A 27,915-nucleotide genomic window follows, 5' to 3' on the forward strand; every position below is an offset into this window, starting at 1 on the left:
ACACAGGAGGCACGCAGGGGTACACAGTACACGCTTTGATGTCCTCGGAACATCCACACAGCACGACTCTGCATATGCCATGCCAGCACCTGGAGCACCCTTGCCCACTTGCTAACAGCCTCCTGTGCCTTCAGGGCAACTTCAGTGCCCCCCGGCCTGGACGCCCCAGCTCCCCACCCCTGCCCTGTTCAGACCACTCAGGATGGAATGACCAAGAGGATGAACACACTAATGTTCACATTCCTGGCCCTGGCATTCAAGCCCTCTCGTCTCTTGGCCGTAACTTGCAGGGAGGTGCAGAACCGGCCAGTGGGCAGAACATGGGCCCTGGAGGCAGGCTGACCGAGGCCTAATCCTGCCTGTTGCTCCCAGGCAGTGGGACCCTGGGAAGGAGCTGTCTCTTCTCTGGGACTTGGTCTGCTCACCTAATAATGGGCACAACCAAAGCAACCTTAGAAGAAAGGAACAAAGTTGGGAGGCACACACAGCCTGACCCCAGCATTACTAAAAAGCTACAGTCTTCCGGACAGTATGGGGCCTGCCAAGGGGACACAGAGACCCTCAGCACAGAGCAGGGTCTAGAGAAGACTCATGCATGTATGGCCAGCTGACTTTTGTGTGTGTGTGTGTGTGTGAGGAAGATTGTCACTGACCTAACATCTGTTCCAGTCTTCCTCTATTTTGTATGTGGGACGCCACCACTGCATGACTTGATGAGCAGTCTGTAGGTCCGTGCTCAGGATCCAAACCCATGAACCCTGGGCCGCTGAAGCAGAGTGTGCAAACTTAACCACTATGCCACCAGGCCAGCCCCTTGGCCAGGTGACTTTTGACAAAGCTACCACAGTAACTCACTAGGGAAAAGAAAGTCTTCACCATAGATGTTTCTGGAACAACTCGATGGCTATATGAAAAAAAGCGAACCTCAACCCCAACCTCATACCACACATTAACTCAAAGTGGTTCTCAGATGTCAATATAAAAGTGAATGGTATAAAACATTAAAAGAAAATCTAGACAATCTCTACACAATGAGCTCAGCAACTATCGACAAAAGTACATGGAACGAAAGAAAAAAATTGATAAACTGGACTTCATCAAAATTTAAAACATCTGCTCTTTGAAAGACATCAGTAAGAAAACTAAAAGCAAGCCACAGAGTGGGGAAAAATGTTCACAGTATACCTGACAAAAAACTTGTCCCCATAATGTATGAAGCTTGGGCATAGAACGAGGCCACTGTGGGTACCCAGTGGACCACCACCACACCAGCACGCAACTGGCAGTGGGGAATGACAGCAGCAGAGACTCTCACACCCAGGCCCACAAGTCACCCAGTCGGCCTATGGTCCAGCTGGCCACCACTTGGGCCAGCTTCGCAGCCTGAGGTCGGTGAGACTGAGGAAAGAGGGCGTGTCCTGTCCGGGATGCAGGCCTCCCGAGCCTGGCAAACCTACAGCCCCCGCCCTAGCGCCTCCCACAGAGCCACCTCCTGTCTCACAACAAGGCAGAAACCTAAAGAGACTGACTGGTGGTGATGAGGAGCAGATTCAAGCCACCCCCACATTTGTGCCCTGAGTCATCCAGGTGGCCCAAAGAGTAGGGACCTGGAGCAATCAGGGCAAAGATCTAGGGTCAAGGCCAGAGCACCACCTCCAGCTGGGCAGCTGTGGCCAGTGGCTTCCCCGGCCTGGGTTCTAAAAGGAGGGTGCAGGCAAGAGAGCTGTGGCGCTCTATTTTTGCAGATCCCCCTCCCTGGAGGCAGGACAGAACAGCCAGCAGAGCCTAGGGTGCTGGGCTGATGGAGGCCTGAACACTGGCTCCTGCCTATGATGGTGGACAGCATTGAGGAGAGAGGCTCCTAGGGCCCCAGGCTGTGGGGAGAACCAAATGAGATAGGGGAGCTCCTGGAATCAACCCCAACCCCGCCTGTCACCAGGGAGGCCCTGGAGGGTCCAGCTCTGCTGACCACCCACCCTTACCCACCTTGAACACAGCAGGCTCGATGCCTCTCCAGGGCCCCTGCGCTGGCTCAGGGGCTCCCTAGACATGGGGCTGGCAGCCAGCTGCAGAGCCAGACCCCCGGGGCTGCTCAGGTCACAGTGCAGCCCCATTGGGGTCCCATTTCAGGTGAGGCGACAAGGTCGAGAGGTGGGGTCATGAGCATAGCTGGGTGTGAATTCCAGCAGACTCTGGCTGGGCACCCTGAGCAGGCTGCCCTACTTTTCCAGGCCTCAGTTTCCCCCTCCATAAAGCTGGTCTGCTGTGGCCTAAGAGGAGACACCCCTGCTCCAGTCCTGGCTCAGCCACACCCAGGGTGCTGCGTGACCCTGCATGTGGCACAGGCTGTCTCTGGCCCAGCCCCAGGCGACGGTGGAAGAAGGCTCCGGAGCCAGCAGAGTGCGGGGTGGGAGGCTTTATTTCACTGCGGGAGGAGCCTGGACAGAGGGCAGCAGGCGAGGCAGGAGGGGACGGCACTTGAACAGGGTTTGGGTCGGGGAAGGGCTGCCCCTGGGCCTGTTGGGAAGGAGAAACTGAGGCCGGCCCGTGTCGAGACCTAACCCAGGGGGGTGGGAGTGGGGGTGGGAATTGGGTCTGGAGGAATGAGGGCCCCCTCCCTCTGGGCTGGACGTGGGGTCCAGGCCCTGCCTCACTTTCCTTCTATAGGGCCTCAGTCCCTCCTGCTCGCTGGGCCACGCAACCCCCAATCCCCACTGCCCCCACCCCAGAGGAGCGGGCTAGGCTACATAGGGCAGTAGACAAGGAGCCTGGGGGAGTTAGGGAGCATGGGGTGGGGTCCACGGTGTGCAGAGGAGGTGGCGGCCACTTGGGCAGTCAGTTCCTGGCAGCGATGACCACAGAGAGAGCCACACCCCCCAGGGCGACAGCTGTCGCCCCAAACAGCCACTTCCATGGGATGGACTGTGGATAAAGCGGAGGGAAGAAGAGGCTGGAGGGCGGTCAAGACTAATGTCTGGGGCCTCAGCTACCAACACAGCCCAAACAGGCCTCCAAGCAAAACACTGCCCGACAATGCCCTTCCTATCTCCTGGCAAACTCCTACTCATGCATTAAAACTCAAGTCAAATGTCCCCTCCTCTGAGTCACCTCCCCATCCCCTCTAGAAGAACCACCTTGAGTCCTCTAGATTGTGTTCTATCTTCTGCTCTGGCCCTGGTCACACAGAGTTGGGACCTGTGTCCCAAGCATGGTCTAGCATAACCCAGTCGATGAGGACATCAGTGTTTGCAAAATGAAGAAACTCCCTCTGCGTAGCATGCCCTGCCCACAGCCCCTGCCCCTCCTCTGGCAGCCTCCTGTGCCTGCCGGCCCCAGCTCACCCAGGCACCCTTGCCAGGACACTTGGCAGGCAGCCGGCTGGGGTTGCCTAGCATTTTCCGGTACAGGGCGGTCTCCGTGCTCCGCTGGGCTGCATGCTTCTTCACCAGCTTGGAGAGCTCCGCGTGGATCGTCTGTGAGAGGCAGGTGTTAGTTGGGGTAAGAGCATGAGGCAGCAGCAGCCAACCTGACGACCATCATTGCTGGTGCTCTGCCTTTCTGGGGCCCTGGGACAGAGGGGGGAGCACAAAGTGGCCAGGAGAGAGGAAGGTTCTGGGAGGAAAGCTGAGGATGTCGGCACTGGCCAGGTTGGCAACAGCCTCAGCCTGTGAGACCCCTGGGGGTGGAAGGGAGCCCAGATCGCCTCTGCGGGGTCATGAGGGTCTCAGCAAGCTGCCTGGGGCCCTTCAGCCACCCAGCTCCTGCCACTGCCCAGGTAGGAACACGACAGGGAGAGCCACAGCAAGAACAAGGGGCAGACCACAGGCCAGACTTCCTAGACAGGCCAGCAAGGCAAGTGCCCAGATCACTGCATTCTACTCACCTTGTTGGAAGGTTCCAGCTTCAGGGCCGCCCTCAGGATGGGGATGGCCTCGCTGTACTCGCCTTGCTGGGCCAGCACCTGCGGGAAGAAGTAGGCAGGATCCCTCTGGACCCACTCTGGTCACACTTTCAAGAAACCTGGGTCTGCTAGGCTCCTGGCCACCCTGACAAGTCCTAAATCATTTGCAAGGTTAGATATTTAGCAGTGAGTGAGAAAGACAAAACCTTCCCCTTTTAGTGGAAGAGAGAAATAAGATGCATGACACTGGCCTGTGCTGACAAGTGATGGGAAACATGAAGGCAGGGCAGGGGGTCAGACTGGGAGTGGCAGGGAGGGCTTCCTGAGGAAGAGACATCAGAGCAAAATCCTGAAAGAGGCGAGGGAGAAACTCACGGGGATATCTAGGGTGTGAATGTCTCTGGCAGAGGGCACAGCCTGTGCAAAGGTACTGGGGTGAGAGCAGACCTGACCTGGACAGTAAACAGTGAGAAGGCTGAGAAGGATGGAGAGAAGCAAGAGGTGAAGTGGAAGGTGATACCAGGAAAAGGAAGATCAGATGGCCCAGAGCCCCAATGGCTGCAATGAGGATTTGGTTTTCACTCGGAGAAAGATGGAAGCCATAGAGGGTACCTGTGAGGAGCAATCACCACTGGGCCAGAGAGCAGTGTGGAGGAGTGGAAGGAATCTACAGCTTGAGGTTTGAGTCTGGCCTCAGTAAATGAATTGCTGTGACTCAAATCAGGCCTCTGCACTTGTCTGGGCCTCAGTTTCCCAACCTGTACCCCACAAAACTCAGGTGGCTGACACTCACGTCCTTGTCAAATCCTGGGTTCAGGACCACTCCCAGTGCTCTGGGCTGGGGGAGCCTGCCTGCTGCTGCCCTGTGCCCACCTGCCCGTGGCCTGTGGTCTGTCCACCTGCGGCTCGAGGCCCACCTTGCCCTTGCGGAAGAGCGCCTTGATGTTGTCCGGCTGGTGCTCAAGCACGAGGCTGCAGGAGCGCAGCGCTGCGCGGTAGTGGTCCAGCTTCAGCTGCGAGGCCGCCAGGTTGTTCAGACACTTCACCTTCAGCTGCAGGAGCTGCTCCTCCTCCTCGAATGTCATGTCCACTGTATGGGGATGGCGCCCAACCGCAGCCGCTGTCACCACGCTGCCAGCCCCACAGCTGCCCGTCTGCAGAGGGGTTGGCTGCCTTCTACTTTGGGCAAAGGCACCCCGCGTGCAGTGGGACCCAGGCCAAGGCTCACCCTCTCTGAACCTGGTGGCGGAGAATACTCGGGGGCGGGTTTCTAATTGTGTGTCCAGTCACGGGAGGTGAGGGGGCTCCAAGCTCCCAGTGCTGGGACCTCTCCAGTCTGTTCCTCAGGGAACCTCAGGCCTCTCTGGCCTCAGCTTACCCAGCTCTAACAGCACTGTCCTCAGGGCACTCCCAAGGAGTCTACAAATGGAGCCTAAGAGAAGTGAGTGCTGAACCATGGGCACACAGATTGACGCCGTCGCAGTCACCCACGTTCTGACATCTACCTGTGTCCTCTAACATTCCAAGGGTCTGCGATATAACACAAGTCTGGAGTGGACTCTAGCCTAGAGGTTAAGGACAGTTGACCATTTATCCACAATCTGGAATATTCTAGAACATTCTGAGTCTAAGGCTCTCTGTAGCTTGAGGCTTCTGGCGTTAGTGGATGCCTTTGCAGGGAAGGTAGAGGGATTTGACCTGTCAATCACCTTTGGCGCTGGAGGTAATGGCCTTGATGGCGAGGTCATAGGAGTTGGCAGCTAGCACGAAGTCGGCCCGCTGGTAGTGGGCATTGCCACACTCCCTTTTCCGATTGGCCAGGGCCACGCGCTCCTGCCCGGTGAGCATCTCCAGGTCAGGCCCGTCCACGGCCATCTTCAGGGTTACCTCCAGGCACAGGGCCGCGTGCGGGGGGATGTAGGGGCTCCTGCTGGGGGGTGGGGTGAGGGGATCACTCAGACCTGGCAGCCACCATGACGGAACCCCAGACATGCTGGGTTGGCTCAGGAGCAGGTGGGAAAGGGCTCAAGTGCCAGAGCTGGCCCCACTGTCATCCCCGCCTCAGCAAAATATAAGGGAGATAACTCCTGCCACCCTCAAGCTACATGTCTTGGTGAGTGAGCTGCCCTCCCTAAGCCTCAGTTTCCTTTTCTACAAACTGCGCAGGCAGATGGGCCGAGATGAGGGGGGCATCCGCCCCACCCACCTCCCCAACCCCAAGGAGACCCCCCTTGGCAGCAGGTTCTCACCTGCCCTGGGGGCCATAGCAGTACTTGGAGTCAGCAGTGACCATGGCCGTCTCCCCGACGTCCATGAGCGGGACGCTGAGATCCAGGGCCTGGGTGTGTGGGGCCTGAGTGTCAGGTGGGTCCAGGTGCAGCACAGCCTTGGCCTACCTCCTGGCCCACCAGCCACCACCTCCCCCACCCTGCCTCCATCTCACCCCACCGCACCTGGATGACATCGCAGTCGCCCAGGGTGAACACCAGCTCCGGCTCCTCCTGCACCCGCGTGCCGTTCTCCAGTGACGTCTGCAGCTGCACGGTGACCACCTGTCCCTTAGTAGGGCGGCTTGAGCCAGGTGGGCCAGGGACCAGCGTCTTCTTCCTCAACAGCCCATTCCCTGCCAGGGACCAGGGACAGGCAGCCTGTCACCCGGTGGCTCACAGGGCACCTGCTCCCTGAGGGCACCCACAGTTCCGCCCATCACAGGGGTGGCCCAGCACCAGGGAACAAGCTGAGCTTCAAACGGTCATTCTGCCACTTACGGGGCAGATGACCCCATGCCTCTGGGCCTGTCCCCCTGTCTGTACATCGAGCATGAAGGGATGGATTCAGGGAGTGATGTTGGCCCTGAGGACAGGTTCAGTGAAGACTAGCTAGTCTGATCATTATCTGAAGAGAATCGGGCTCAGCAAGGGCAAAGAGGTGCGACAAGCCGCCTTGCCCAATGCAGGCAGGGTGGCAGGGACGCCCAGAGAAGGGACTCTGGAGCCACCTATCTCCCGCCCCTGGTTCTAATCCCAGCCCTGTGACATCTGGGCCTTGATTTACCTAGCCATGAAACGAGGGTGGTCAGGGGGTCTCCTGTGACACCCTGGTGAGCAGTCTACTCGTTTAGCACAATGCCTGTGGCATGGGGAGCGCATCTCTACTAAAGCATCACGTCACCAAATTTAAAAGTTAAACAGAGCCAAAGGACCCATAAGCAAAAGCAGCTGGATGCCCCCACAGCCTGAGGAGACCACCTCCCTCCATACCCCTCCGTTCCCACAGTCGGAGGAATGGCCCAATGGCCACAGCTAACACCTACTGGAAGCCAGGCACAAAGCCCCGTGCCCCCGCGAATCCACTCACAGAGCCCCCACAACGATGACAATCACTGCCATCCCGTGACAACTGCTGGGTGGTAGAGCGCTTAAATGTGTGGGGCGCATCAGACCAACGGCATCTGCGGTCACCTATGTCCTGAAATTTACCTGTGTCCCATAATATTCCACTGGTCTGGAATATACCACAAATCCAAGTGGACCTTAGTCTGAATGTTAGGGACAGGGAGGATATCTATTCATATTCTGGAATATTCTAGAATGTTCCAAGTTTCCATGCTGTTTCTCAACTTGTACGTGCCCCTGCATCCAGTCTGAGAACCACTGAACTAGTGGATCCTGAGGGACCCGTGTCCTGAGGTTTCCAGGCACTAATGGTAGGGTCACAACAAGGTACTGCCTCTCATTAGGATGGACTCTGGAGTCACATCCTCTCTCAAGGCCTGTTTTCCTTGTCTTGAAGCCCGAATTCTGACCTCAGAAAGTGGGTGGCTCAAATATAAATGGATAGAGCCAGCCTTGTGCTCAGAAACGGAGCAGGCAGCTCCTATCAGTAGAGAAAAACCTCCCAAACTAATGTAGCCAAAGAGGCTGTGTGACCTGGGGCAAGTGCCTTCAGCTCTCTGAGCCTTGGTTTCCCCATCTGCAAAACAGGGATATGACAGGAATTATATAACAGGAATTATATCACAGGGTTGTCATGAGAATAAAATAAGATAATGCACAGACCCGGCACAGAACCAGTGCTCAGTAACTACTACCTGGTGGTGTTGTTTAGCAGCAGTAATACTTTTCATCAGAAGTAATGGAGGTGGTGTTAGTAACGACCCTGTTTTATCAGTATCAGTATTATCTGATACTGTGGCTTTAGTATCGTTACTGTTACTGGTAGTAGCAATGACGTTTTACTCCCACTTGTGTGGACACCCGCGTTATTTAGTGCGTCAGATATCAGTCCTAGCAGCAATATGCTTCTCCAGCTTCTAGAGTTGCTGTGATGGCGTACGTGGGGGGCACATGTGTGGGCTCCCCTAGTTTCTTTCTTGCAGGACTTCTCTGAGCAATGGATGCTGTGAACCAGACACAGGGATGAACAAAAGAGGATGTTCCCCAGATCTATTTGAGCCTAAGAAACATTTTTCAAGGGACAGGCACTTGCCAAACGCCAAGAAAAGAGGCAGTGGGGGTTGGGAGCTGCTAGCACCTAGTGTGCTGGCTGTGTGGTCCTGGGCAGTTGACTCAGCCTCTCTGAGCCGTTGTCAGCAGCCCAGGGAAACAAAGACATAGCACATCGTCCGTGCAAGTGTGTGTGTTTGAGACAATGAAAGGGGTTCATAATCATGAAGTGCCTCAAGCAGTTGCCTGTGGCTGGCGATCACTGTGGTCACCACCTTTTACTTCCAGCCTACTTCACAGCAGAGATGGGGAAACAAGGCTCAGGGGAGGAGAAGGCCTGGGCCAAGGTCACTCCTGAACCGGAGCTTCTGGGCCCTGTGGGTCACCCGAGCCACCCCTGCTCCTTACCCAGGATGTCCAGCCACTCTTCCGGGGCTGGGGCGGGTTCAGGCTCGGGCTCCATGGCTGCCAGGAACTCTCGGGCCAAGGCCCCAGGCTGCTCGGCCTCCTCCAGTGGGGGCTGCCCCACGTCCTCAAGTGGCGGCAGCTCACTCAGGTCCTCCTCCTCCTCCTCCTCCTCGCCCTCTGCGTCTTCCACCCCATCCAGCACTTCGAAGTCCTCAAGCGGTGGCACCCCAGCAGGCGGCGGTGCGGTGGGCTCAGGGCCCACGGCAGAGGGTTCAGCACAGGATGCCATGCTGCTGGGGGACGGGAATTGGCCCTAGCGAGGGGAATGGATGGGGGTGAGAATCCCACCCAGCCCCTCAAATTCTTCTCTGCATCCATTCCCCACACTGCGGATCACTTCTCGTGTGACTCAGGGTCGGCAGGCCTCAGTTTCCTCATCTACACAGTGGGTAGAGCAACAACCCTGGCTTGTCCAAAGGATTTAACGACCGAGCATCAAACCTTGAACATCAGGTTCAAATAGTGTTAGCTACTATTGGAACTAATTATTACTTAATCTTTGTAAACACCCCAGAAAACAAAGAATATCCCCCATATTTTGCACAAAAGGAAACTGAGGCCCAGAGTGGCTTTGCCCAAGGTCACAGAGCAAGCCAACGGCAGGCGCAGGATTTGAACCTGAGGCTGTATCTGATGATATGCCCACAGGGGCTGCTAAGATTCTTCCAGGAAGCTAGCCCCTGAGGTCTTGAGCAGGCTATTCTTAGAGCCCAAGGGAAAGGAAACCGAATCTTTACCAGAGCTCCCCACCTCCAGCTGCCCTTTCTCCTAAGGGGAGGCACCCAGAAACCCCAAGCCTTTTCCTTCCATACCCCGAACCTAATACCACCCCCCAACACCAGGGACCCTGGCCCAAACCCTTCCCTGGGAGCCCTTTCTCCTCTCCTCAGGCCTCCAGGGCACCCTCTCAAAGTAACCTTCTCTACAAGAGTGGTGGAGACCCCCACCGCATTCTACAGCCTCCTCTTTGGGCCATCAGGAACTGCCTCCCTCCCCCAGGCCCCAAGCTCAGAGGTGGTAGAGCCGTCATTCTAACCCACAGCATCCCCTCCCTAACCCTCACCTGCCTGCTCCTTCCGGACTCGGGCCCCATCTTCTGCGACCCTCCCAGCCCCCACCCCCACAATCCCCTGCGCCCGCATAAATCGCCCTCCCCCCTCCCCCAACCACCGCCCCCAGCCCGGGCCAGCAACCCCCAAGAGCCGCTCCGTTGCCCTGTAAACACTCCAATGTCCCCAGACGCCCGCCTCCCAATCCCATAACACCCCATGCCCTCCAGACGCCCCCCGCCCGGGCCTGGCCCTCCGTCAACCTCCCACCCAGGCCCCCAACGCCCCACGCCGGTTCGACGCCACCAGCGTGGGGCCCCCGATCCCCCCGCACCCCTCGGTTGACCCCGGCCCTCCACGTCTCTGCCCGAAGCGGCCCACGGGCTCCCCTCGCCCCCTGTGGCCCCCACCCCACCACGGCCCCAGCCCAGCCCAGCCGCGCCCCCCGGTTCGCCTCCCCCGCGGCCCTTCGCCCCGCCCATCGGCCATAGCCCCCGCCGCGCCGGCCCCAGGACCGAGCCAGGCCCTGGCAGTGCCCCCGGCCGGCGCAGCCCCGCCGGCGCCCCAGGACACGTGCCTCCGGCTCCGGGACCCCCGCCTGGGGTCCTGCGCCCCCCTCCCCGCCCCCAGCCGCGGCCGCCGCGCCTCGGGAACCAGGCTCGGGCGCCTGGCCCCGCCCCCACCGTGCCCATTGGTCGCTGCCGCCGCGACGGCAGTACCCACTGGCCCGCACGCACATCCGTTTCGGGTGCTGGCACCGCCCCCTTCCTGCTTGGATTCGCGGGGCGTTCTTAAAGGGGCAGAGGCCGCCGGGCCACCCGGAGAGGGGGAGGGGGCAATGGTAGGGCTCCAGACCCAAGTCCATTTGCCAACTTGCGCGACTCACCGCTCCAGCGTGAGCTTACTCCTGCTCTTCTGTGAAATGGGGATAAAGACTGGTATCCACGCACTCTCACACCGGGGCTGTTGGGAGGACAGCACTAGATGGTATTTTCTTGAGGCGCTCAGGCTTGACAGTGAGGTGCTGGATAACCCACCGTGAAAGCCCAGTTACCGCTGTGGACCCGAGGGGCCCGAAGGAGAGTAACGTGCCCAAGGGCACACAGAACCCCTGCCCCCTGCGCAGTTTGTCTAATCCCTGGAAGGTTGTCTGGTGCATACAGGAGGAGCTTAATAAGAGCTGAGTTCCTCCTGCCCGCACCCTCTGCTGGAGGGTGACAGGGTACCCACCCCGGAGAAGGTGATGGCATCGATTAAACGGGTTTTTCTCGATCTTGTTTTGAAAGCAGGGGGGCACTCACTCCTCGCTCGCTCTATTTTCTTTCTTTCCAAGCAGTTACCCCCTTTCAGAATGATCTTGTTCATTCTTTTGCTTCCCCCAGTCACCCCCATTCTGCTCCACTGTGGAAAGAATTTTGCCTGTTTTGTCCCCACCGCCTCCTTGAATAATGCCTAGCACCTATGGGAGTTTAATAAATGAATGAATAATCGAATGAATGAATGAGTGGGACGGTGGCTTTAGGAGGTAGATAACAGTGGAGGAGGTAACTGGCTTTTGGAGGTAAATAATTTGTCAGATTGGAGCTCCAAGGTCACCTCCTACAGGAAGCACTCCCTGACCTCCTCAAGGCAAGACCAGCTGCCCTGATTGGCTGCCCTCTTGGCACAATGAACCTCTATTTCATAACTGACTGACTTGTATTCTGTGCCATCATTTGACTTACCTCTGCCTCCCCCACTAGACTGGAAGACCCAGCACCTGGGAATGGTCTGTTGTTTCTCATTGTTTTAGCCCTGAGGCCTACACAGTGCCTGACACAAAGCCGGGTGGGGGATATGGGGAAATCATTGTGGAAGGAAGGCAGGCAGACTGGCCAGGCAGAAGAGATGGTAGGGCAGCGGAGAGAGGTGAGAAATTGCCCAGGAAGGAATATCAAATAAGCCCTGGGCCAATCCTCGTCCTGAGGGCCTTGAACTAGTCCCTGGCCACCCCCGAACCTCAGTATTTTACCTGTGTGGTGGAGTCACTTGCCCATGCAGTCCCACTTCTGTTACAGGGGTTGGAGGAACTGTAGTGAACTTGACAAGCACCATACTAATACATAAACAACTACAATAAACAAATAGAAAATAATAACACCAACAATCATAACAATAATAATCATGGCTGGCACGCAGTTATCACAGGTGTAGGGAAACACTTTACATGTATTTAATCCTCCCATCAGTCTTAGGAGAAAATACTCTGATATTTGGAAACCATGTCATTGGCTGCATACAGAGTGGCAATTGTCATATCTTCCAAGTGAACTGAACTTTTTATTGCTATGACATGCCCCTCTTTATCTCCATGCTTCCTGCCTTAGCGTGGACTTTGTCTGATGTTAAGGTCATACTCCTGTTCTCCTTTGGTTCCTGTTTTATTTTATTTTTTAAATTTTATTTTTTTTTTTTTTGGAGGAAGACTAGCCCTGAGCTAACATCTGCCAATCCTCCTCTTTTTGCTGGGGAAGACTGGCCCTGAGCTAACATCTGTGCCCATCTTTGTCTACTTTATACGTGGGACGCCTGCCACAGCATGGCTTGCCGAGCAGTGCCATGTCCGCACCCGGGATCCGAACCAGCGAACGCCAGGCTGCTGACGCGGAACATGCGAACTTAACCACTGCGCCAATGTTCCTGTTTTAAATGCTGCATCCTTTTCCTTTAAACACTCCACTCTTTACCTTCCTCCTTTCTGTACCCTCATGTTGTACGTGTGTCTCTTGTAAGCAACATAGAATTGGGTTTTGCTTTTTGGTCTAGTCCGCCCATCTTTGTCTTTAATTAGTGCATTTGGTCTATTTACATTTAATGTAATTATGGACCTATTTGGACTTAAGTCTGCCTTCTCCTGTGTTTTCTCTCCATCCCACCTGCTCCATGCTCTTTTTCTCTCCGCTTTCCTGCCTTCTTTAGGATTGGGTACATGTGTTTTGGTAAGATTAGCCTCATTTTACAGATGGGGAGACTGAGGCACAGAGCAGGCAATTACCTTGTTCAAGGCCACAGCGATAAAGGACAATATGGGCCAGGTCACTTCCATTATTGAGCTTCTATTCCAGCCATGGAGCTGGATATTGCACAATGATGCAGATAAGTATCAGCTTATGATTGTTAGGTAGGAAATAAAACTGAAAAAAGTGGCAAAAAACTGAAAAGAAAGGCTTCGAGAAAGGTGCCCAGGTTTAGGCCTCTCCCAGACCAACGTCCCCATCACTGACCCAGCTGAGCATTCCCATCACTTCCAACCCCCTCCCTTTGACACACAAAGGAGGGAAATATTTTCTTGTCTCCACTCCACTGTGCACAAAACATTTGAGGCCAGCCAAGTCCCTTTTGGCCTGATGTGCAACCCCCACCCCTTCCAGGACCCTTGTAAATGTTTCCTGGCTTCCAACAGAGCCCAAGGGACTCATTAACAAACTCGATTTCTCCAGCCTGGATGTCTTCTGCCGCAGCCGGCAGACAAAGCTGTAGTTGCGCTCTCCCAGCAGCCTCTGCCCCGGCTCCTCTCTCGGCCCTGGCTGCTGCATGGCTCACTGAGCTCCACAATTTTTACAAGGACCAACTCCATGCTATGTGTTTTCCCACCATCCTGCCTTTGCTCCTGCGATTCCCTTAGCCCTGAATCATTGTCAGCACCTAGAAAACTCCTAATCCTACCCCAAAACCCCAACCAGATGTACTTGATTCCTTAACCCCAAAATGAGTCCTCATACCCCACTCTTCAGGTTCCTCCAGTCTTGAGTGTCTCTTCCATCTAGCCCAGCACTGTTTCCCTCAGGGCTGGGAGTGTCTGCGTCAGACTATGCCTCCCTTCATCCTCCAGGGGTGGGTGTGAACTGAGTACTCTCTGGAGCCCCAGAATATGGGCCATGCCTAGAAAGGGTGGCTACAGGGTTAATGGAATAATTTTTTTTTTTCCTGAGGAAGAGTCACCCTGAGCTAACATCTGTGCCAATCTTCCTCTGTTTTGTACATGGGTCACTGCCACAGCACGGCCACCAAAAAGTGGCATAGGTCCATGTCTGGGAAGCAAACCCAGGCTGCCAAAGCAGAGCACGAGGAACTTAACCCCTATGCCACGGGGCTGGCCCACTGAATAATTTTCAAAACTGTTTGTTGAACTAAATATATAAAAATCCTGGGGGCCGGCCCGGTGGTGCAGCGGTTAAGTTCGCACATTCCACTTCTCAGCAGCCCGGGGTTGACCAGTCAGATCCCAGGTGAGGACATGGCACTGCTTGGCAAAAGCCATGCTGTGGTAGGCGGTCCCACATATAAAGTAGAGGAAGATAGTCATGGATGTTAGCTCAGGGCCAGTCTTCCACAGGGAAAAGAGGAGGATTGGCAGCAGTTAGCTCAGGGCTAATCTTCCTCAAAAAAAAAAAAGATTTTAAAAAATATGCATCCTCATGTTAGTATGAACTCATGGTTTTCGGTATATATAAAAGGGGACAGACATAGAAGTAAATATAAATTTGCGTATGTGTGGGTTAGTAGGCATACATATATTTCCTAACTCTGACTGCTGAGAGGGTCTCTGAGCAGTGACAGCCCAGTGGCAGTGAACACACCCAGCACCCAGATCTTGGCTTTTTTTTTTCTTCTTCTTCCCAAAGCCCCCCACTACATAGTTGTATATTCTAGTTGTGAGAGCCTCTGGTTGTGCTATGTGGGACACCACCTCAGCATGGCCTGACAAGCAGTGCCATGTCTGTGCCCAGGATCCCAACTGGCAAAACCCTGGGCCGTCAAAGTGGAGCACACGAACTCAACCCCTCAGCCACAGGGCCAGCCCCCAGATCTTGGTTTCTAAATCCTATTCTCCAAGAAAAGGAACCAGGCTCTTTGGAGAAATGGCTGACTCCAGGGATTCCAAAGCAAGTATGGAACGTCTTGTGGTGCCAAAAGTAAAGAAGTGCTCAGAGAAAGGTGGAGACATATTAAAACGACATAGGTGGGGCCGGCCTGGTGGCGCAGCAGTTAAGTTCGCACATTCTGCTTCGTTGGCCCAGGGTTCGCCAGTTCAGATCCGGGGTGCTGACATGGCACTGCTTGGCACACCATGGTGCAGTAGGCGTCCCACATATAAAGTGGAGGCAGATGGGCACGGATGTTAGCTCAGGGCCAGTCTTCCTCAGCAAAAAGAGGAGGGTTGGCAGCAGGTGTTAGCCCAGGGCTAATCATCCTCAAAAAAAATTAACAATAAATAAATAAATAAATAATAAAATAAGGATATATGAGCTAACTTAAAGGGGCAGCAAGATAAATAATATAGAAATTAATACAACTATGTACTGGGTGGCTTTGGGGAGAAAACGGAAAAAATAAAATCTTTAAAAAAAAGAAAGAAAGAAATTAACTATAATCCACAGAGTAAAATAAATATTCATGAGTTCATAGTGATATAAATACTCGAATAAATCCATAATTGGAGAATAGACAGCTCTTGTTTACAGAATTCCAATTAATAATTAAATTAATAAAATCACCATTATGCAAACACCATAGTAATCACTGACGCTAGCAAGAGCCATAGATGGATGCTAAAACCAGTGGGTGAAAAATATGTTTAAAAAAACAACAAAAAACTAGGGTATCTATACGGTCTTTTAAATATCTCCCGGTAAGATACATATTAATTGTAAAGGGGGAAACAGTGACAGTTGAGAAACTGGCAGACACTGCCTTAAGCACGTAATCAAAGTCAACACCACCAATAATAAGACACACGAACACCCCTGCCTCTTGATATGATGCATTGAGGACACAACATCACTTCTGTGGGATTCCGGCCCAAACTGCTCAACTTCGGTCTAAGCATGAAGAAACACTGGATAAACCCATAGAGATGGGTATTCTACATAACCAGTACACTTCAAAAGTATTAAGGTCATGAAAAATTAGGAAAGACTGAAGAACTGTCACAGAGTGGAAGAGACTAAGGGAGACGTGACCAGATGCAATGTGGGATCCTGGACTAGAAAAAGGTGACCAAAAGGGGAGCGTGGATTTTTGAGCCCGACTGAGTCTGATTCCCAGCCTGTAAAGCAGGACACCTGGATCCGGGCCCACCGCAGACCACTCGAGCACTATTTGACCTCGGGGGGGGGGGGGGGGGGGCGGGTGCCTGCCGCCGTCGGCTGTCAGTTTAACTACCTACTAAAAGGGACGTGTTGCAGCCTCCTCTACCCACTTCCGGGCTGCCTTGGAATTCGGGCTTTGGGAACTACGCAGGCGCGAGAAGGACTCCTTGACTGGCTATGCGTTGTGACGACCGGGAACAGGAGCGGCGTTAAGCCTCACCCCTTCCTGCCGCGTCCCCGCGCACGCAAGTCCGCCCCGGGCACGTCGCCGCCACCCGCGCTCGCACGTATGGTGCGTGGTGACGTCGCGGCGGCGCGGGCGCCATCCCGGAAGCGCGAGCAAGGCCGCCAGATGTGCAGGTGCCGCTGCCACCGACGCCGGGGCCGAGTTCTGGGTGGGGCTGGGGCCGCCGGGGCCGCTGGGGAGCCGGGCAGAGTCGGGCGCGGCCCCGGGGTGTCGCGGGGTGGGGCGCGCCGCTGGCCACGTCTAGGCACCTCTCCTGCGCACAGGCCTCAGTTTCCCCGTCTGCTCAGTGGACGCGTTGGCGGCGCCGCGGTCTGGATCCGGATCCGGGGCGCGGGAGTTGGGGCCGCCTGTGTTTAGGCCGTGCTGTGTCACCCGGAACTGGGCGTTGCCCTGCTTGGGCCTCAGTTTCCCCGCTTTGCAGGGGCGGGGCGTGAGGGGATATGCAAGCCCTTCCCCACTCGAGTTTTGCTGAGTGTGGACCGCCAAACTGAATTCTGTTAAATGACTTGGGTGGAATCGCGGCGCCTCTCTGCGTCGCCGTGTGACCTTGGGCAACTGAGCCCACCTCTGTGAACCTTAGTTGCCCTCGGAGACGATAGTTGTCTGCCTCATAGGGATAGTTGGGGATTAAATGAAGTGCTATACACGTGTTCGCGCATGTTCTTGGAAGCACCGGCAAGCCCTCGTTAAAATGCTGATTCCCGGGTCGCGCCCTGGCATTTCTTTACACTCCCTTTGAAGAAACAGTCTGATCCGAGCCCAGCGCCTTATCACTGTTGGTTTCATTCCCCACAGATAGCACTGCGAGATGCTGATTCTTTGTTATTCTCATTTTCTGGATGAGAAAACTGACTTAAAGAGGTGAGGTGACTCTCCCAAGGTCACACAGCCTCCCTCTCTGTGTGTTTCCCCCATGAATATATTTGGAGCAGGAACCAGAGCTCTTGCTGGGCATTTCTGCCCTGTCTTTGGGCCGGACTAGCTGTTAGTCAGGGAAGGCTTCCTGAGAGAGATAGCTGGGGTGGGGAGGAGTGTGCCTGGAATCCCTCAGCCCTCAGATCTGGGAGCCAGAGACAGGAAAGAGCCCTCCTTTGAAGCAGAATGGTTTCCTGTAGGTCCAAATCCTGTGCCTGCCAGGCTCTGGCTGTGGGCTTCCCGCCACATGACTCTGCCCTTTGAGTGCAAGTGTCCTCTTCATACATGATCACGCTTCTTTGGAAATGTGGAGTGTCTGGGTGTCCGGACCTGGCACACAGTGGGAGCTCAATAAACATGGTGATTATTGGGTGGGGAGAATTTCACCAGGGGTGGCAGCTTATTTCCAGAAGGCATGTAGAGGCTACAAACTGCTAGCTAGATTCAGGGCTCAAATAGATACTCGGCCCCGTGGTGTTTGGGGGAAAAAAAAGTATTAGTTGCTGACATTTGTAAATGAGGCGATTTCACAGAGAAAAAAAAACCTGTATTTCCATTTTTTCCCTGGAAAAAATCAAGTCTGGCAGGAATCAGCTGCTGTAAGCAGCAGCTGTCTCCTCCTGGGTGGCTACTGAACACCTGGTCGGATTCACACCTTTGTGGACCCTGCAGAGCGTGGGCGTGTGAGTTGTGACTCAGGTTCCCTGGCCGTGTGTTCGTGACCTAGTTCCTCAGCCCGAGCCTCAGTTTTCTCAGGTATAAATAAGGATGATAACAGTTCCCAGTGTGTGATGTTAGTGCCTTGTTTAGCATACAGTAGACACTCGATAAAGAGGATGCTGGATCAAGTGAGCTCTGAAAGACCCTCCTGATCCTGTGTGTAAATTTTAACCAATCACAAGCAGGTCTTTCTGTCAGCCATTAAATGTGTGGACCCCAGAATCAAGCTATGTCAGAATTCTGGGTTTTTCCTGACCCTCCCCCCTGCCCCTGCACCTCAGGAGGGTCAGTGCTGAAGCTGTGGCCCCTCCTGCCCTGGCATGGTCATCTGCCTGCCAGGGGAGCTGGGAACAGCAGAGCCGTCTGGGTTGCTGGGCCCACAGCCTGGCTGCGAGTGCCTGAAACTGTTGGCTTTAATGTGCTAGTACAAGTCTAGCGGCAGGGCTGAGTTTGAAAGGTTGTGTTGGCCTCCGCCAAACTAAGTTCTGGAGATCCCTTGCTATGAGCCGGGTTCTGGGCTGCATTCTGGAGCAGAGCAGCGAGCGAGAGAGACAAGCCTCTGCTCTCTGGGAGCTGACTGCTGTGGGGACGACAGGCAAACAGATCAGCTGACGACCGAGATAATTTCAGGAAAAGACACGCCAGTGAAGCAGTTAGAACAAGGTGGAGCAATAAGAGTGGCCAGAGTCGGGGGAGTCAGCGAAGACCTCTTGGGAGAGAAGACATTGGAGGTGGTGGTGATTTGATGGGACGGCTGGTGCAAAGGCCTTGTGGTGGGAGTGGGCCAAGGGTGGGGATGTGGGAGGAGGCTGGCAGATCTGTGCAGGCCGAAGTTGCCCCTGACCTTGGGCACACGGAGGTGGGAAGCTGATGGGATTCTCATGTTACAAACATGGTCTCCTGTAGTTCTCAGAACACCCCCGAATTCCCAGGTGACAAAGCTGAGGCTCGGGTGGCACGACCCACTCATGTTCAGGCAGCCTTTGTGGTTGCCGGCCCCTCCTCTCTGTCCCACCCCCCGTGGTGACTGGTGCAGACTGAAGACTTCTTGCCTGTTTCAGGCAGCGGAGGAGGAGGAAGAGATGGACCCCCCGGACTCGGCCTCGAGGGTCTTCTGCAGCCGCATCCTGAGCATGGTGAATGCGGACGACGTCAATGCCATCATCCTGGCCCAGAAGAACATGTGAGTGGTGGGCAAGGGCTGTGGGTCCCCGGCATGGGAAGGGAAGGAATCCATTTGTTGGCCAGTGTTCTTGCCCTGCCCGCCCCTACCTTAGGCCCACACTGGTGCTAAAATGAAGGAAATTAGCAAATCTGTGACTGGCTCCAAAATAAGTCTTTTCCTGGCTTGGAGGCAAGGCCTTGGCACAGGAAGCAGGGCTTTCAGGCGGGTTTGCAGCTGCAGACGGTTTGGCGGGGGCCGCAGCAACTCCTGTCCCGAGGCCTGGGGAGGGGAGAATTGGGGGCATAGGAGAGGCTGCTGGGGGATGTGAGGGAGCCAGTGTGCTGACTTCCTGTTGGGAGCCTGGTCTCTCGCTGTCCAGGCTGTTTCTGCAGAGGGCCTGGGTCTCTTGGAGGGGCTGTGAGTGCCCTTTGTCCTCCATGGGGCCTGGCCTTGTGGCCTTTACAGCCTCACCCTAATTCCAGCTGGCCCTGTGAGGGAGCGCAGCTGACACGGCCTTGGGGTGGAAGCGCAGCCTCCTGGGGCTTTATTTTCGTGTCTTTATTCTAAGCTGTAAGACTCTTCCTTCTATTTACGGGACAGCACAGACCTGATACCCTTACATCTCCCTCGCTCTGTGATGAGTGCTAGGTATGTCTGAGTCTCATCAGTGCCCATCTCTCTTAGTTCTTTAGGTCTGATTCAGACCTGGCCTAGGGAACTCCCAGACTGAGGGGGCACAAAACCAGACACAGACCTTCGTGGCTTCATGGTATCAGGGCTGTTCCAGAGGAACAACCTGGAACTTGGGGAGTCAGGGGAATCAAACAGCCTGCTTGGGGGAGAAGGTGAAGGCTACATGAGGAGGGCACACTTGAGTAGGGTTTTGAAGGTTGAAGAGGAGTTTGCTAGGTGGCTCAAACAGCAGGTAGAGCTCTGTAGGACAAGGGAATGGCACATACAAAGGTCATGGTGCAGGAAAGGACTTAGCATGATCATTTGGCAGGGCCCCGTCATTAGCAGGGCCCTGGAGATGGTGCAGAGGAGTTGGTGCCCTCTCTCTGCCACCAGGCTGGACCGCTTTGAGAAGACCAACGAGATGCTGCTGAACTTCAACAACCTGTCAAGCGCCCGCCTGCAGCAGATGACCGAGCGCTTCCTGCACCACACGAGGACGCTGGTGGAGATGAAGCGGGACCTGGACAGCATCTTCCGCAGGATCAGGTGGGTGCTCAGGCCCTCCCTCCTGACCCGAGCCTCCATTGAGTTCCTCCTATCTTCAGTGAGGGCAACGGGGAGCTGCAGCTTGTTTATTTTATGAGGCTTCATCGCGCACTTAGCATCCAGGAAGATCTGAATTTTGGGATAAAAATCTTAATGTTTCTGAATTTAAATTTTATTTCTTTTCAAACAATGCAACACAGCACCAGATGCATAAGACAAAAGGCAGGCAAGGACAGACAGGGAAAGGCCAGTTCCAGGCCCCTTGCCCCCCCAGGTCTTCTCGCAAGGAGCAAGTGAGCTTGCCGGGTTGTGTGGGTCCTTCCCGAGCCAGGTCCTGAGGACAGGGAAGATGACGTCCAAGTCCCGGGACACAGAGAACGCCAGATGCAGCGCCTGGAGCGCGCGTCATCCCGGCCACCATGAACAACCGCGGCCAGCGCGCCTGGCCCGGGACAAGCTGGTGCCTCTTCCTCTGGCTTGGGGGCAGTGGCCAAAGATTGAGGGGAACGTGTCTCTTTGAGCAAGTTCTGTGCAGAAATCACAAGACAGGCTGGTTGGATCCTTTATAAAAGCACCCCTTTTCTAGGGCGTCTCAGCCGGCTGGCTGTCCAGGTGTGGTGTGGCGGGGGTCGGGGGTGGGGGTAGACAGGAACCCCAAGGGGCGACACCTTCTGTGTGTGTCTCTATCACCCAGGCGGCACCTGGCAGGGAGGGGCTGGCCGGTCACAGGCAAGGATGAGAGCCTGTGCTCCGCAGACCCCTTTGGAATTCTCTGTAAACAGTGCTGCAGCCTTTGAGGAAAAACGCCTCGTTAAAGAAAGGGAAGCGATGCAGCTCTGTGAACTTCAATTTCATGGGAGCCAGTGTGCGGTGTTGGGGTTTGCATGAGTTGGTACTCCTGGCCCCCACACAGACCCCTCCCCCCACGGATGGAGAGACAGGCCGAGACCTGTCGCCCAGAGGAGCAGCTGCTGGGGGCAGCTTGCTGGAAGGCCGTCCTGGCAGGGGGGAGTTAGACGGAAGGGGAGTGCTGCCAGTGGAAGGCCCAGCCAGAGCGAAGACCAAGCACCCAGGACGGGCGGGAGCTGGGTGACAGCTGGGTGGCTGGTGCCCACCCCCGGGAGTGGGAGGTCCGTCTACAGGGCTGAGCGCCTGGGCCTCCCTCCAGCCCCGAGCAGGGTGCGACAGCAGTGACAGGGAAGTTCCCGCCGCCCCCGGGCCCAGAGCTGACGGCAAGGGTTCTCGGCCGGCACAGGCCCAGCTTGTCTACCAGCCATGTTCAGCTCTGTGTGCCTTCCCTTCCCCTGCAGGACACTGAAAGGGAAGCTGGCCAGGCAGCACCCAGAAGCCTTCAGCCGTAAGTGTCACCCTGTACCCCACATCTGGCCTCTGTGCCCTCAGATGCCGGCACCCTCAGCCCAGGCCCCAGTAGACAATGGGTCCAGAGAGACCTGACACAGGGGGCAGAGGCGGGAGTGCTGGCTTGGTCATCTTGGCAACCTGTGTAGCAGGTGCTGGGACTAGGGTCCCCTCCCTGGGGCAAGGTTGCACCAGGGAATGTGGACAAAAATAGTGACAATCCTTGCTTTAGTGAGCACAATATACCCCTACAAGCCAGGCTCTTACCTGCAACCACTCACCTGTGAGGTAGGGCTGTGAGTGTCCCCATTTTACACAGGGGGAAACTGAGGCCCAGGGGGGCAGCGACTCATCAGAGGAAGCTCAGCGTTCCCCCAGGCTGAGCCTTGGTTGACCCCATCTGCTGAATGGACCAACAGCTCCCCACCCCAGGGCTGCTGACAACGACAGGCACAAAGGTGATGCTGTCGTCAGTCCCACTTTATAGAGCGGGGACCTGAGGCAAGGGCAGGTGAGGGGCCTGGCCCAGGGGACGGAGTCAAGAGGGCAGAGCCAGGCTCAGCTTGCCCCCAGGCCTCCCAGTCTGACCCCAGAGAACCTGAGTCCTTACCTCACCTCACCTTGAAGGGAGGCCTCTCACCTGCCTAAGCCTCAGTTTCCTCCTCTGTAAAATGGCCCAAGTCATGCTCCGTGGGGTGGGCGAGCTGTCAGGGGTCACTGGCCCAGTTAATCCCTCGTCACGGTGCCCGACACGATGATGACGCCAACTCCTGGGCCTCCTTCCCCTAGACATCCCGGAGGCCTCCCTCCTGGAGGACGAGGATGAGGACCACATCCCGCCCAGCACCACAACCACCATTGCCACCTCGGAACAGAGCACGGGCTCGTGTGACACTAGCCCTGACACCGTCTCGCCCTCCCTCAGCCCCGGCTTCGAGGACCTGTCCCACGTCCGGCCCGGCTCCCCTGCCATCAATGGCCGCAGCCAGACGGACGACGAGGAGATGCTGGGCGAGTAACCCTGCTCCCTGGCGCTCCCAAGGTGTCTGAGGCGGCAGCGCACACCCCGCCTCAAGATTGACAGCTTTGCCGTGCTGTCCATTATCCAGGGCTCTGGGGGACAGGCTCCCTCCCGGGGGTGTGCAAGTCCTCGGAGTCTATGATTCTCACTTGTCCCTCACTGAGAACATCTCTGCAGACCCCTCTGCCGGGCCAGGGGGCAGTGAGCCCAGCTGAAGTCATTGGGCTGGGTGCAAGGGGGCTTTTCCAGAGCCAGGCCTAAGGTCTGCTCTGACCAACACTCAAGGTTCCCAGAGGCCAGAGCCAGATGGCCCCTGCCCCAGCACCCTGGGCAGGGCCTCCTCAAGGCGGACAAGCACTGTCATGTCTGAGTTCACCTCAGCCCACCCCACACCCACTAATTCTGGTCTCCCTGCCCCTCTGTCCAATCAAAGTATTGATGAAAGCATCTCAAGGCGGATTCTGAGACAGCTGTGGAAGGCTCAAGACAGAGGCTGGCCGCCTACTCAGCCCCCAGCCAGCCTGATAAGGCCTGTGTTTCTCTGACCAGAGGTGTGCACGCTGAGGGCCCAGCAGGCCTCTCCCAGGGTCTCTGTGGAGCAAGCCAAGCCACCTTGGAAAACAGAATTTAAACGGAATATTTTTGTACCCGATGTTTACAGATGCTGTTGGGAAGTTATCAATAAAAAGACTCCATTACTAAAAAGGGAAAGATGCACCTAGCAGTATATTTCTTCCATTCTTGGGCCTAGCAGCCCAGAAGGGGGACAAATACTGTATGTGGGACAGGATGGGGTGCAGCCAGCCAGGCACAACTAGACTAGAGAGAGATGTGGCTGCTCTTGGTGGGAGTCTCTGGTGGTGGCAGCCATAATAACCCTAGTTCCTATCACCACCTAGACCCTCGCACATGCTGTTCCCACTCCTCCTAACACTATTCCCTGACCTCCTTGAATAACTCTTTCTCCAGATCTCAGTCCCAAGGTAGGCTCCTCACGGAGCTACACTGGTCCCATCCACAGAGTCCCCCTCACCTTTGAAGCACTTAGAAATTGTTATTAAAGACATCTTTCCACACCCGAAAGTGTCTACTTTTGCCTGGTCCATAGGGGGCGCAGGGAAGTGTTTAAGGAAATAAAGAGATACGCTGCCAAACCCACAGCTACCTTCTCAGTCCTCACCTCTTTGCGGCGCGCGGCACCTTCTAGCCATCCGCGAGTCTTCTCGGTCCTACAGCCTAACAGAGCCTGAGTCCCAGCCCCATTTTCCTGGTGACTGCACCAGCCCCAAGTGCTGTCTCTGTTCCCCTACCCGCCGCCGTGAAATCCATCTGCACAGCGGTCAGAGAGCTTTCTAATAACCACCTCGGGGCATTAGGTGCCTCGGGTGGCGCCCAAGGGGTCTCGCACGTCCGGCCCCTGCGCCCCTCCTACCTTCCCTGTCCCGACCCCTGCGTCCCGGACCCGCAGACCCTCCGCTTAGTGCCTCTGCTTTAGCACAAAACAGTCTCCTCTACTCAGCAAGGATTCCCGGAGCGCCCGTGACGCGCCAGCGGACTTCAGCCTGCCGGGCCACACCAGGAAAGGTGCGGCACTCTTCTCACGTGACCCGGAGGGCGGGGCTCACCCCGGAAGCAGGTGAGCGATGGCCGCCCACAGGCGCGGGGGCTTCGTTCGCCAGCACCCAACATGGCAGAGGGGCGGGGACAGGGGCGGGGCCACGAGAGCGGCGCGGATTGTGACGCAGGCGCGCAGCGTGCGCGGTGCGCAGGCGCTCTCGGCGGCGAATCGACGGTTTCCGGTTCCGCCGCCCTCTTTCTCTTCAACGAGGCGGCCGAGCGGGTCGGTGTCGGTGGTTTTGCGGGTTCGCGCCGGGCCAGGGTCGGGCGGGAGGCTGTGGGAAGCCGCGGGGGCCCTGGCTGCGGAAGGGCCAGCTCCGAACCCGTCCGCGCAGACCAGGCTCCGCGGGGCGGCCAGATCGGCTGAACAGGGCGCGTGGGGCTGGGGTTCCGAGCCTGGACCGGGCTCCGGGTGGCGAACCGGCCTTGGGGAGTGGGGCCTGCCCGCCCCGGCAGCCCAGACCTCTCCCACGCGTCCTTCGGGCGGGGATGGGTCCTCCCCGGGACATCTGAGGTAGCGGGGGAGGGGTGTTAAGCGTGTAACTTTTTCTCCACGCTAGACACTGCCCATAACCCTTCAAAAACGTTGACACCCGGAACTGGGTCTTTGCCTGTTACATACAACACATCTGTAAGGAGAGGCTGGTAGTAGCGCCCATCTTCTAGGCTCTGTTTTTCTTTATTTGGAAAATGAAGTGTTATGTGTAAACAAGTACCTGGCACGTGGTCGGCAGATACTATTTATGGGTCGTAGCAAAGGCAGGAAGTGTGGTCTGGCGAGTTCGGGCGTAACCGAGAAGGAAGCCAGAGTGTTGGGAGTCCTAGCTTGGAGTTGGAGAGGAGAGGAACTGCAGGGAGGAAAGTGTGTGTGTTGGGGGGATGGCTGCTAAGATGGGCTTCCCACCCAGGCTGTGGGAAGGGCAGCTTGTGGAGCAGATGGGGCCAGAGGCTGGGGGAGGGAAGGAAGGACAGGACCTCCAGACCACGCTAGGGGAAAATGTGCCTGGCAAGATGGTGCCTTGGCCATGTACTTAGTCCATTTGCAAAGTTGATGAAATTCCTTCTCAGCTGGGCACAAGGAGCTTAACCACAGTCCTTGTTCCCATGAAGCACATTGGTGCCACAAGTCCAGGAATAAGGTGGAGGAAGCGTGGTTGTTGGTTAACAGGACATGTTTGAGCTGCAGGCTTGGAGGGGTGGGAAAAAACCAGCACTGGGGCAGGCCTGCAGTTGGGTGGGTCAGTGTGTGCACAGGGCTGCACAGACCTGCAGGGTCACCACTCCCTCCATCTCCATCCCCCCACCCACCCAGCAGACGCAGACATGCAGATCTTTGTGAAGACCCTGACGGGCAAGACCATCACCCTCGAGGTTGAGCCCAGTGACACCATTGAGAATGTTAAAGCTAAAATCCAAGACAAGGAGGGTGAGTTGGGCTGGAGCTGGATCCTCTCTCCAGTGGGAGCCCCTCAGCCCAGGGCAGCTGCTGTCCCATGGGATGGATAGTGGGCTTGGACAGACCTCAGCCTTGCCTGTGATCCTGGAAAGGCAACTTGTGCTTGCTACCTCAATTGCCCTTTTGACAGGTTGTGGGTAATGCTGGGGCAGCCCTGTGGAGGAGGGGGGAGCTGCCTAGTAGTGTGTTTGCCCAGAGCCTCAGGAACTGAACTGCTTGCCCTCTCCCCAGGCATTCCACCTGACCAGCAGCGTCTGATTTTTGCCGGCAAACAGCTGGAGGACGGCCGCACTCTCTCAGACTACAATATCCAGAAAGGTATCTGAGGGGTAGGGTGGTTGGACAGGGCCCTATGAGGCCTAGGAGCTGGGATAGGGGCACTGACAGCCTCATTGGTACCGGGACAGGGGGTGGGGGTGGTTCTTAAGGTGAGGGCCAGATGGGGCTGGGGAGTTGTGCTTCATAAGACACTGTTTTCAGCACTGAAAAGCATCTCATGATGCCTTCCAGATGGCAATGGGTTCCCATGTTCTTGTTCACTTTTTTTTTTTAACACTTGTGTTTTGTTAAAAATGTGGTAACTACTTTAAAGGAAATCACTGTCACTTTTTGCAGCAACAAGATTTAACTGTCTTGCCCAGCAAAATAAAGGACCATTCTTGCACCACTTAGAAATTGCTAGAAATTGCCTTGCCTGTCGGGAAACCCAGATGGATGCCACTGTTGGCGTATATTAGCCTCAGACTCCCCAAAGGCTGGTGGGAAATGACAAGATAGTGGCTCTATGGTGGGCTGGGCTGGCGTGTCCATTACATGAACTGCCTAGGGATTCTGACATGTCTCCATCACACTGGAGAAGCTCTCAGGTGAAGGGCCCTGCCCGCACCTGCGAGCCGAGGTGCTGGGCCCGGCTCAGTTACTGTCTCTCTCCGACCTTCGTTTCCTGTAGAGTCCACCCTGCACTTGGTGCTCCGCCTGCGGGGCGGCATCATTGAGCCTTCCCTCCGCCAGCTCGCCCAGAAATACAACTGCGACAAGATGATTTGCCGCAAGTATGCTGCAGGGGCGGTGCGGGGCAGGGCGGGGGCTGGCCCTGGTGGGGAGGGATTGCCCTTACGGGTCCCTCCTGTCCTTGTGCAGGTGTTATGCTCGCCTGCACCCTCGTGCTGTCAACTGCCGCAAGAAGAAGTGCGGCCACACCAACAACCTGCGCCCCAAGAAGAAGGTCAAATAAGGCCCCTCCTCTGGCTCGTCCTTTGCCCGAAGCGTCACCTCCTGCCTGAGCCCCATGGCCCTGGGGCCTCAATAAAGTTTCCCTTTCATTGACTGGAGCAGTAACTGGTGTCCCTGTGGCTGGTCTGTGTAATGGGAGGTGGCTGAGGTGTGGGCATCTCCCTTAGGGACTCTGCATACCTCTTGGGGGTCTGCTGTCATGGGTTCCAGTTGTCACATCTGTCAGTGGGCTGTGGGCCCTGTCCTTCATGTGCGAAGGGGTCTGTCATAACCAGCCCCCTGCCACATAGCCTTGTGAGCCTGCCCCCCTGAGTTCTGTCATCTATAACATGGCAATGAGGAGCCTCAGCCCAGGGACTGGTGCGACCTGGGCAGGCACGTTGATGACTCTCGTTGCTGGGCCCTGGAGGTGTCCAGTTGTGGGCCAGGGGGTGGGCAGAAAGTTAGGAGCACCCGGCCTAGTGTAAGACACCTGCTCTTGGTTTGGACTGACCCATAGGGGCCCCTGAGCCCCACCGAAATCCAGTGCTGGCGCTCTGGGCAGGGCAGGCCTTAGTGTGTATGGAACTTGGAGTGATGCTCCTGCACGTCAGCTGAGGCTTATGGTGCCCTGGACTGCCCCTGGCAAGGCCGTGCTTTTGTCTTGAGATGACTGCAGCTTAGTGTGGGTGATGACCCAGGCCTGGACAGTCATGCTGAGAACAGCTGAGATCAGAAGTGCCAGCAAAAGGGTCTGGCACCCCATGCCTCAGTTAACTTGATTTCATCCCTGTCCACTGCCTCCTCAGGCCAGGCCACCACCATCTTTCTGGTCTTCCCCACATCCCCCCTGGAAGAGGAAGCTTCCTGAAGCTCAAGCTAGGTGGTGTGTCTCCAGCGGAGAGCTCCGAGGTCTTCTCTGCACTTAATGTGAGGCCCTGCTGGTTTCAGCAGTGCGCTGGGCTCCCACCTCAGGGCCTTTGTGCAG

General features: G+C 56.1%; 3 protein-coding genes across 14 annotated transcripts; 2 read left to right on the plus strand and 1 right to left on the minus strand.

Moving 5' to 3' along the window:
• Positions 1–2,401: 2,401 nt before the first annotated feature.
• On the minus strand, positions 2,402–10,596 carry FKBP8 (FKBP prolyl isomerase 8). 4 transcript variants are annotated; one of them, XM_044773463.2, is made up of 9 exons: positions 10,441–10,596; positions 8,755–9,067; positions 6,355–6,524; positions 6,151–6,239; positions 5,611–5,828; positions 4,819–4,991; positions 3,884–3,961; positions 3,342–3,473; positions 2,402–2,922 (listed from the first exon to the last, which is right to left on the minus strand). In XM_044773463.2, the coding sequence occupies exons 2-9, from the start codon at positions 9,041–9,043 to the stop codon at positions 2,836–2,838; spliced, it is 1,236 nt and encodes a 411-aa protein (XP_044629398.1). In that variant the 5' UTR covers positions 9,044–9,067; positions 10,441–10,596; the 3' UTR covers positions 2,402–2,835. The 4 variants fall into 4 exon arrangements, with proteins under 4 accessions (XP_044629398.1, XP_014687060.1, XP_014687059.1 ...); XM_014831574.3 differs by having other exon boundaries at positions 5,611–5,831; XM_014831573.3 differs by lacking the exon at positions 10,441–10,596 and adding an exon at positions 9,878–9,909.
• Positions 10,597–16,187: 5,591 nt separating this feature from the next.
• On the plus strand, positions 16,188–23,725 carry KXD1 (KxDL motif containing 1). 2 transcript variants are annotated; one of them, XM_014831563.3, is made up of 5 exons: positions 16,188–16,354; positions 18,938–19,059; positions 20,110–20,262; positions 21,573–21,619; positions 22,411–23,725. In XM_014831563.3, exons 2-5 carry the CDS (start codon positions 18,959–18,961, stop codon positions 22,638–22,640), a joined length of 531 nt encoding a protein of 176 aa, XP_014687049.1. In that variant the 5' UTR covers positions 16,188–16,354; positions 18,938–18,958; the 3' UTR covers positions 22,641–23,725. The 2 variants fall into 2 exon arrangements, with proteins under 2 accessions (XP_014687049.1, XP_070375589.1); XM_070519488.1 differs by lacking the exon at positions 16,188–16,354 and adding an exon at positions 17,039–17,102.
• Positions 23,726–23,805: 80 nt separating this feature from the next.
• On the plus strand, positions 23,806–27,041 carry UBA52 (ubiquitin A-52 residue ribosomal protein fusion product 1). Of its 8 annotated transcripts, none has more exons than XM_070519484.1 (5): positions 23,806–24,278; positions 25,575–25,685; positions 25,947–26,033; positions 26,665–26,767; positions 26,856–27,041. In XM_070519484.1, exons 2-5 carry the CDS (start codon positions 25,583–25,585, stop codon positions 26,947–26,949), a joined length of 387 nt encoding a protein of 128 aa, XP_070375585.1. In that variant the 5' UTR covers positions 23,806–24,278; positions 25,575–25,582; the 3' UTR covers positions 26,950–27,041. The 8 variants fall into 8 exon arrangements, with proteins under 8 accessions (XP_070375585.1, XP_070375586.1, XP_044629361.1 ...); XM_070519485.1 differs by having other exon boundaries at positions 23,823–24,278; positions 25,572–25,685; XM_044773426.2 differs by lacking the exon at positions 23,806–24,278 and adding an exon at positions 24,352–24,482.
• Positions 27,042–27,915: the final 874 nt, after the last annotated feature.

Source organism: Equus asinus, chromosome 10 (genome assembly GCF_041296235.1).
Source record: "Equus asinus isolate D_3611 breed Donkey chromosome 10, EquAss-T2T_v2, whole genome shotgun sequence".
In the NCBI taxonomy this organism is placed as follows: Eukaryota; Metazoa; Chordata; class Mammalia; order Perissodactyla; family Equidae; genus Equus; species Equus asinus.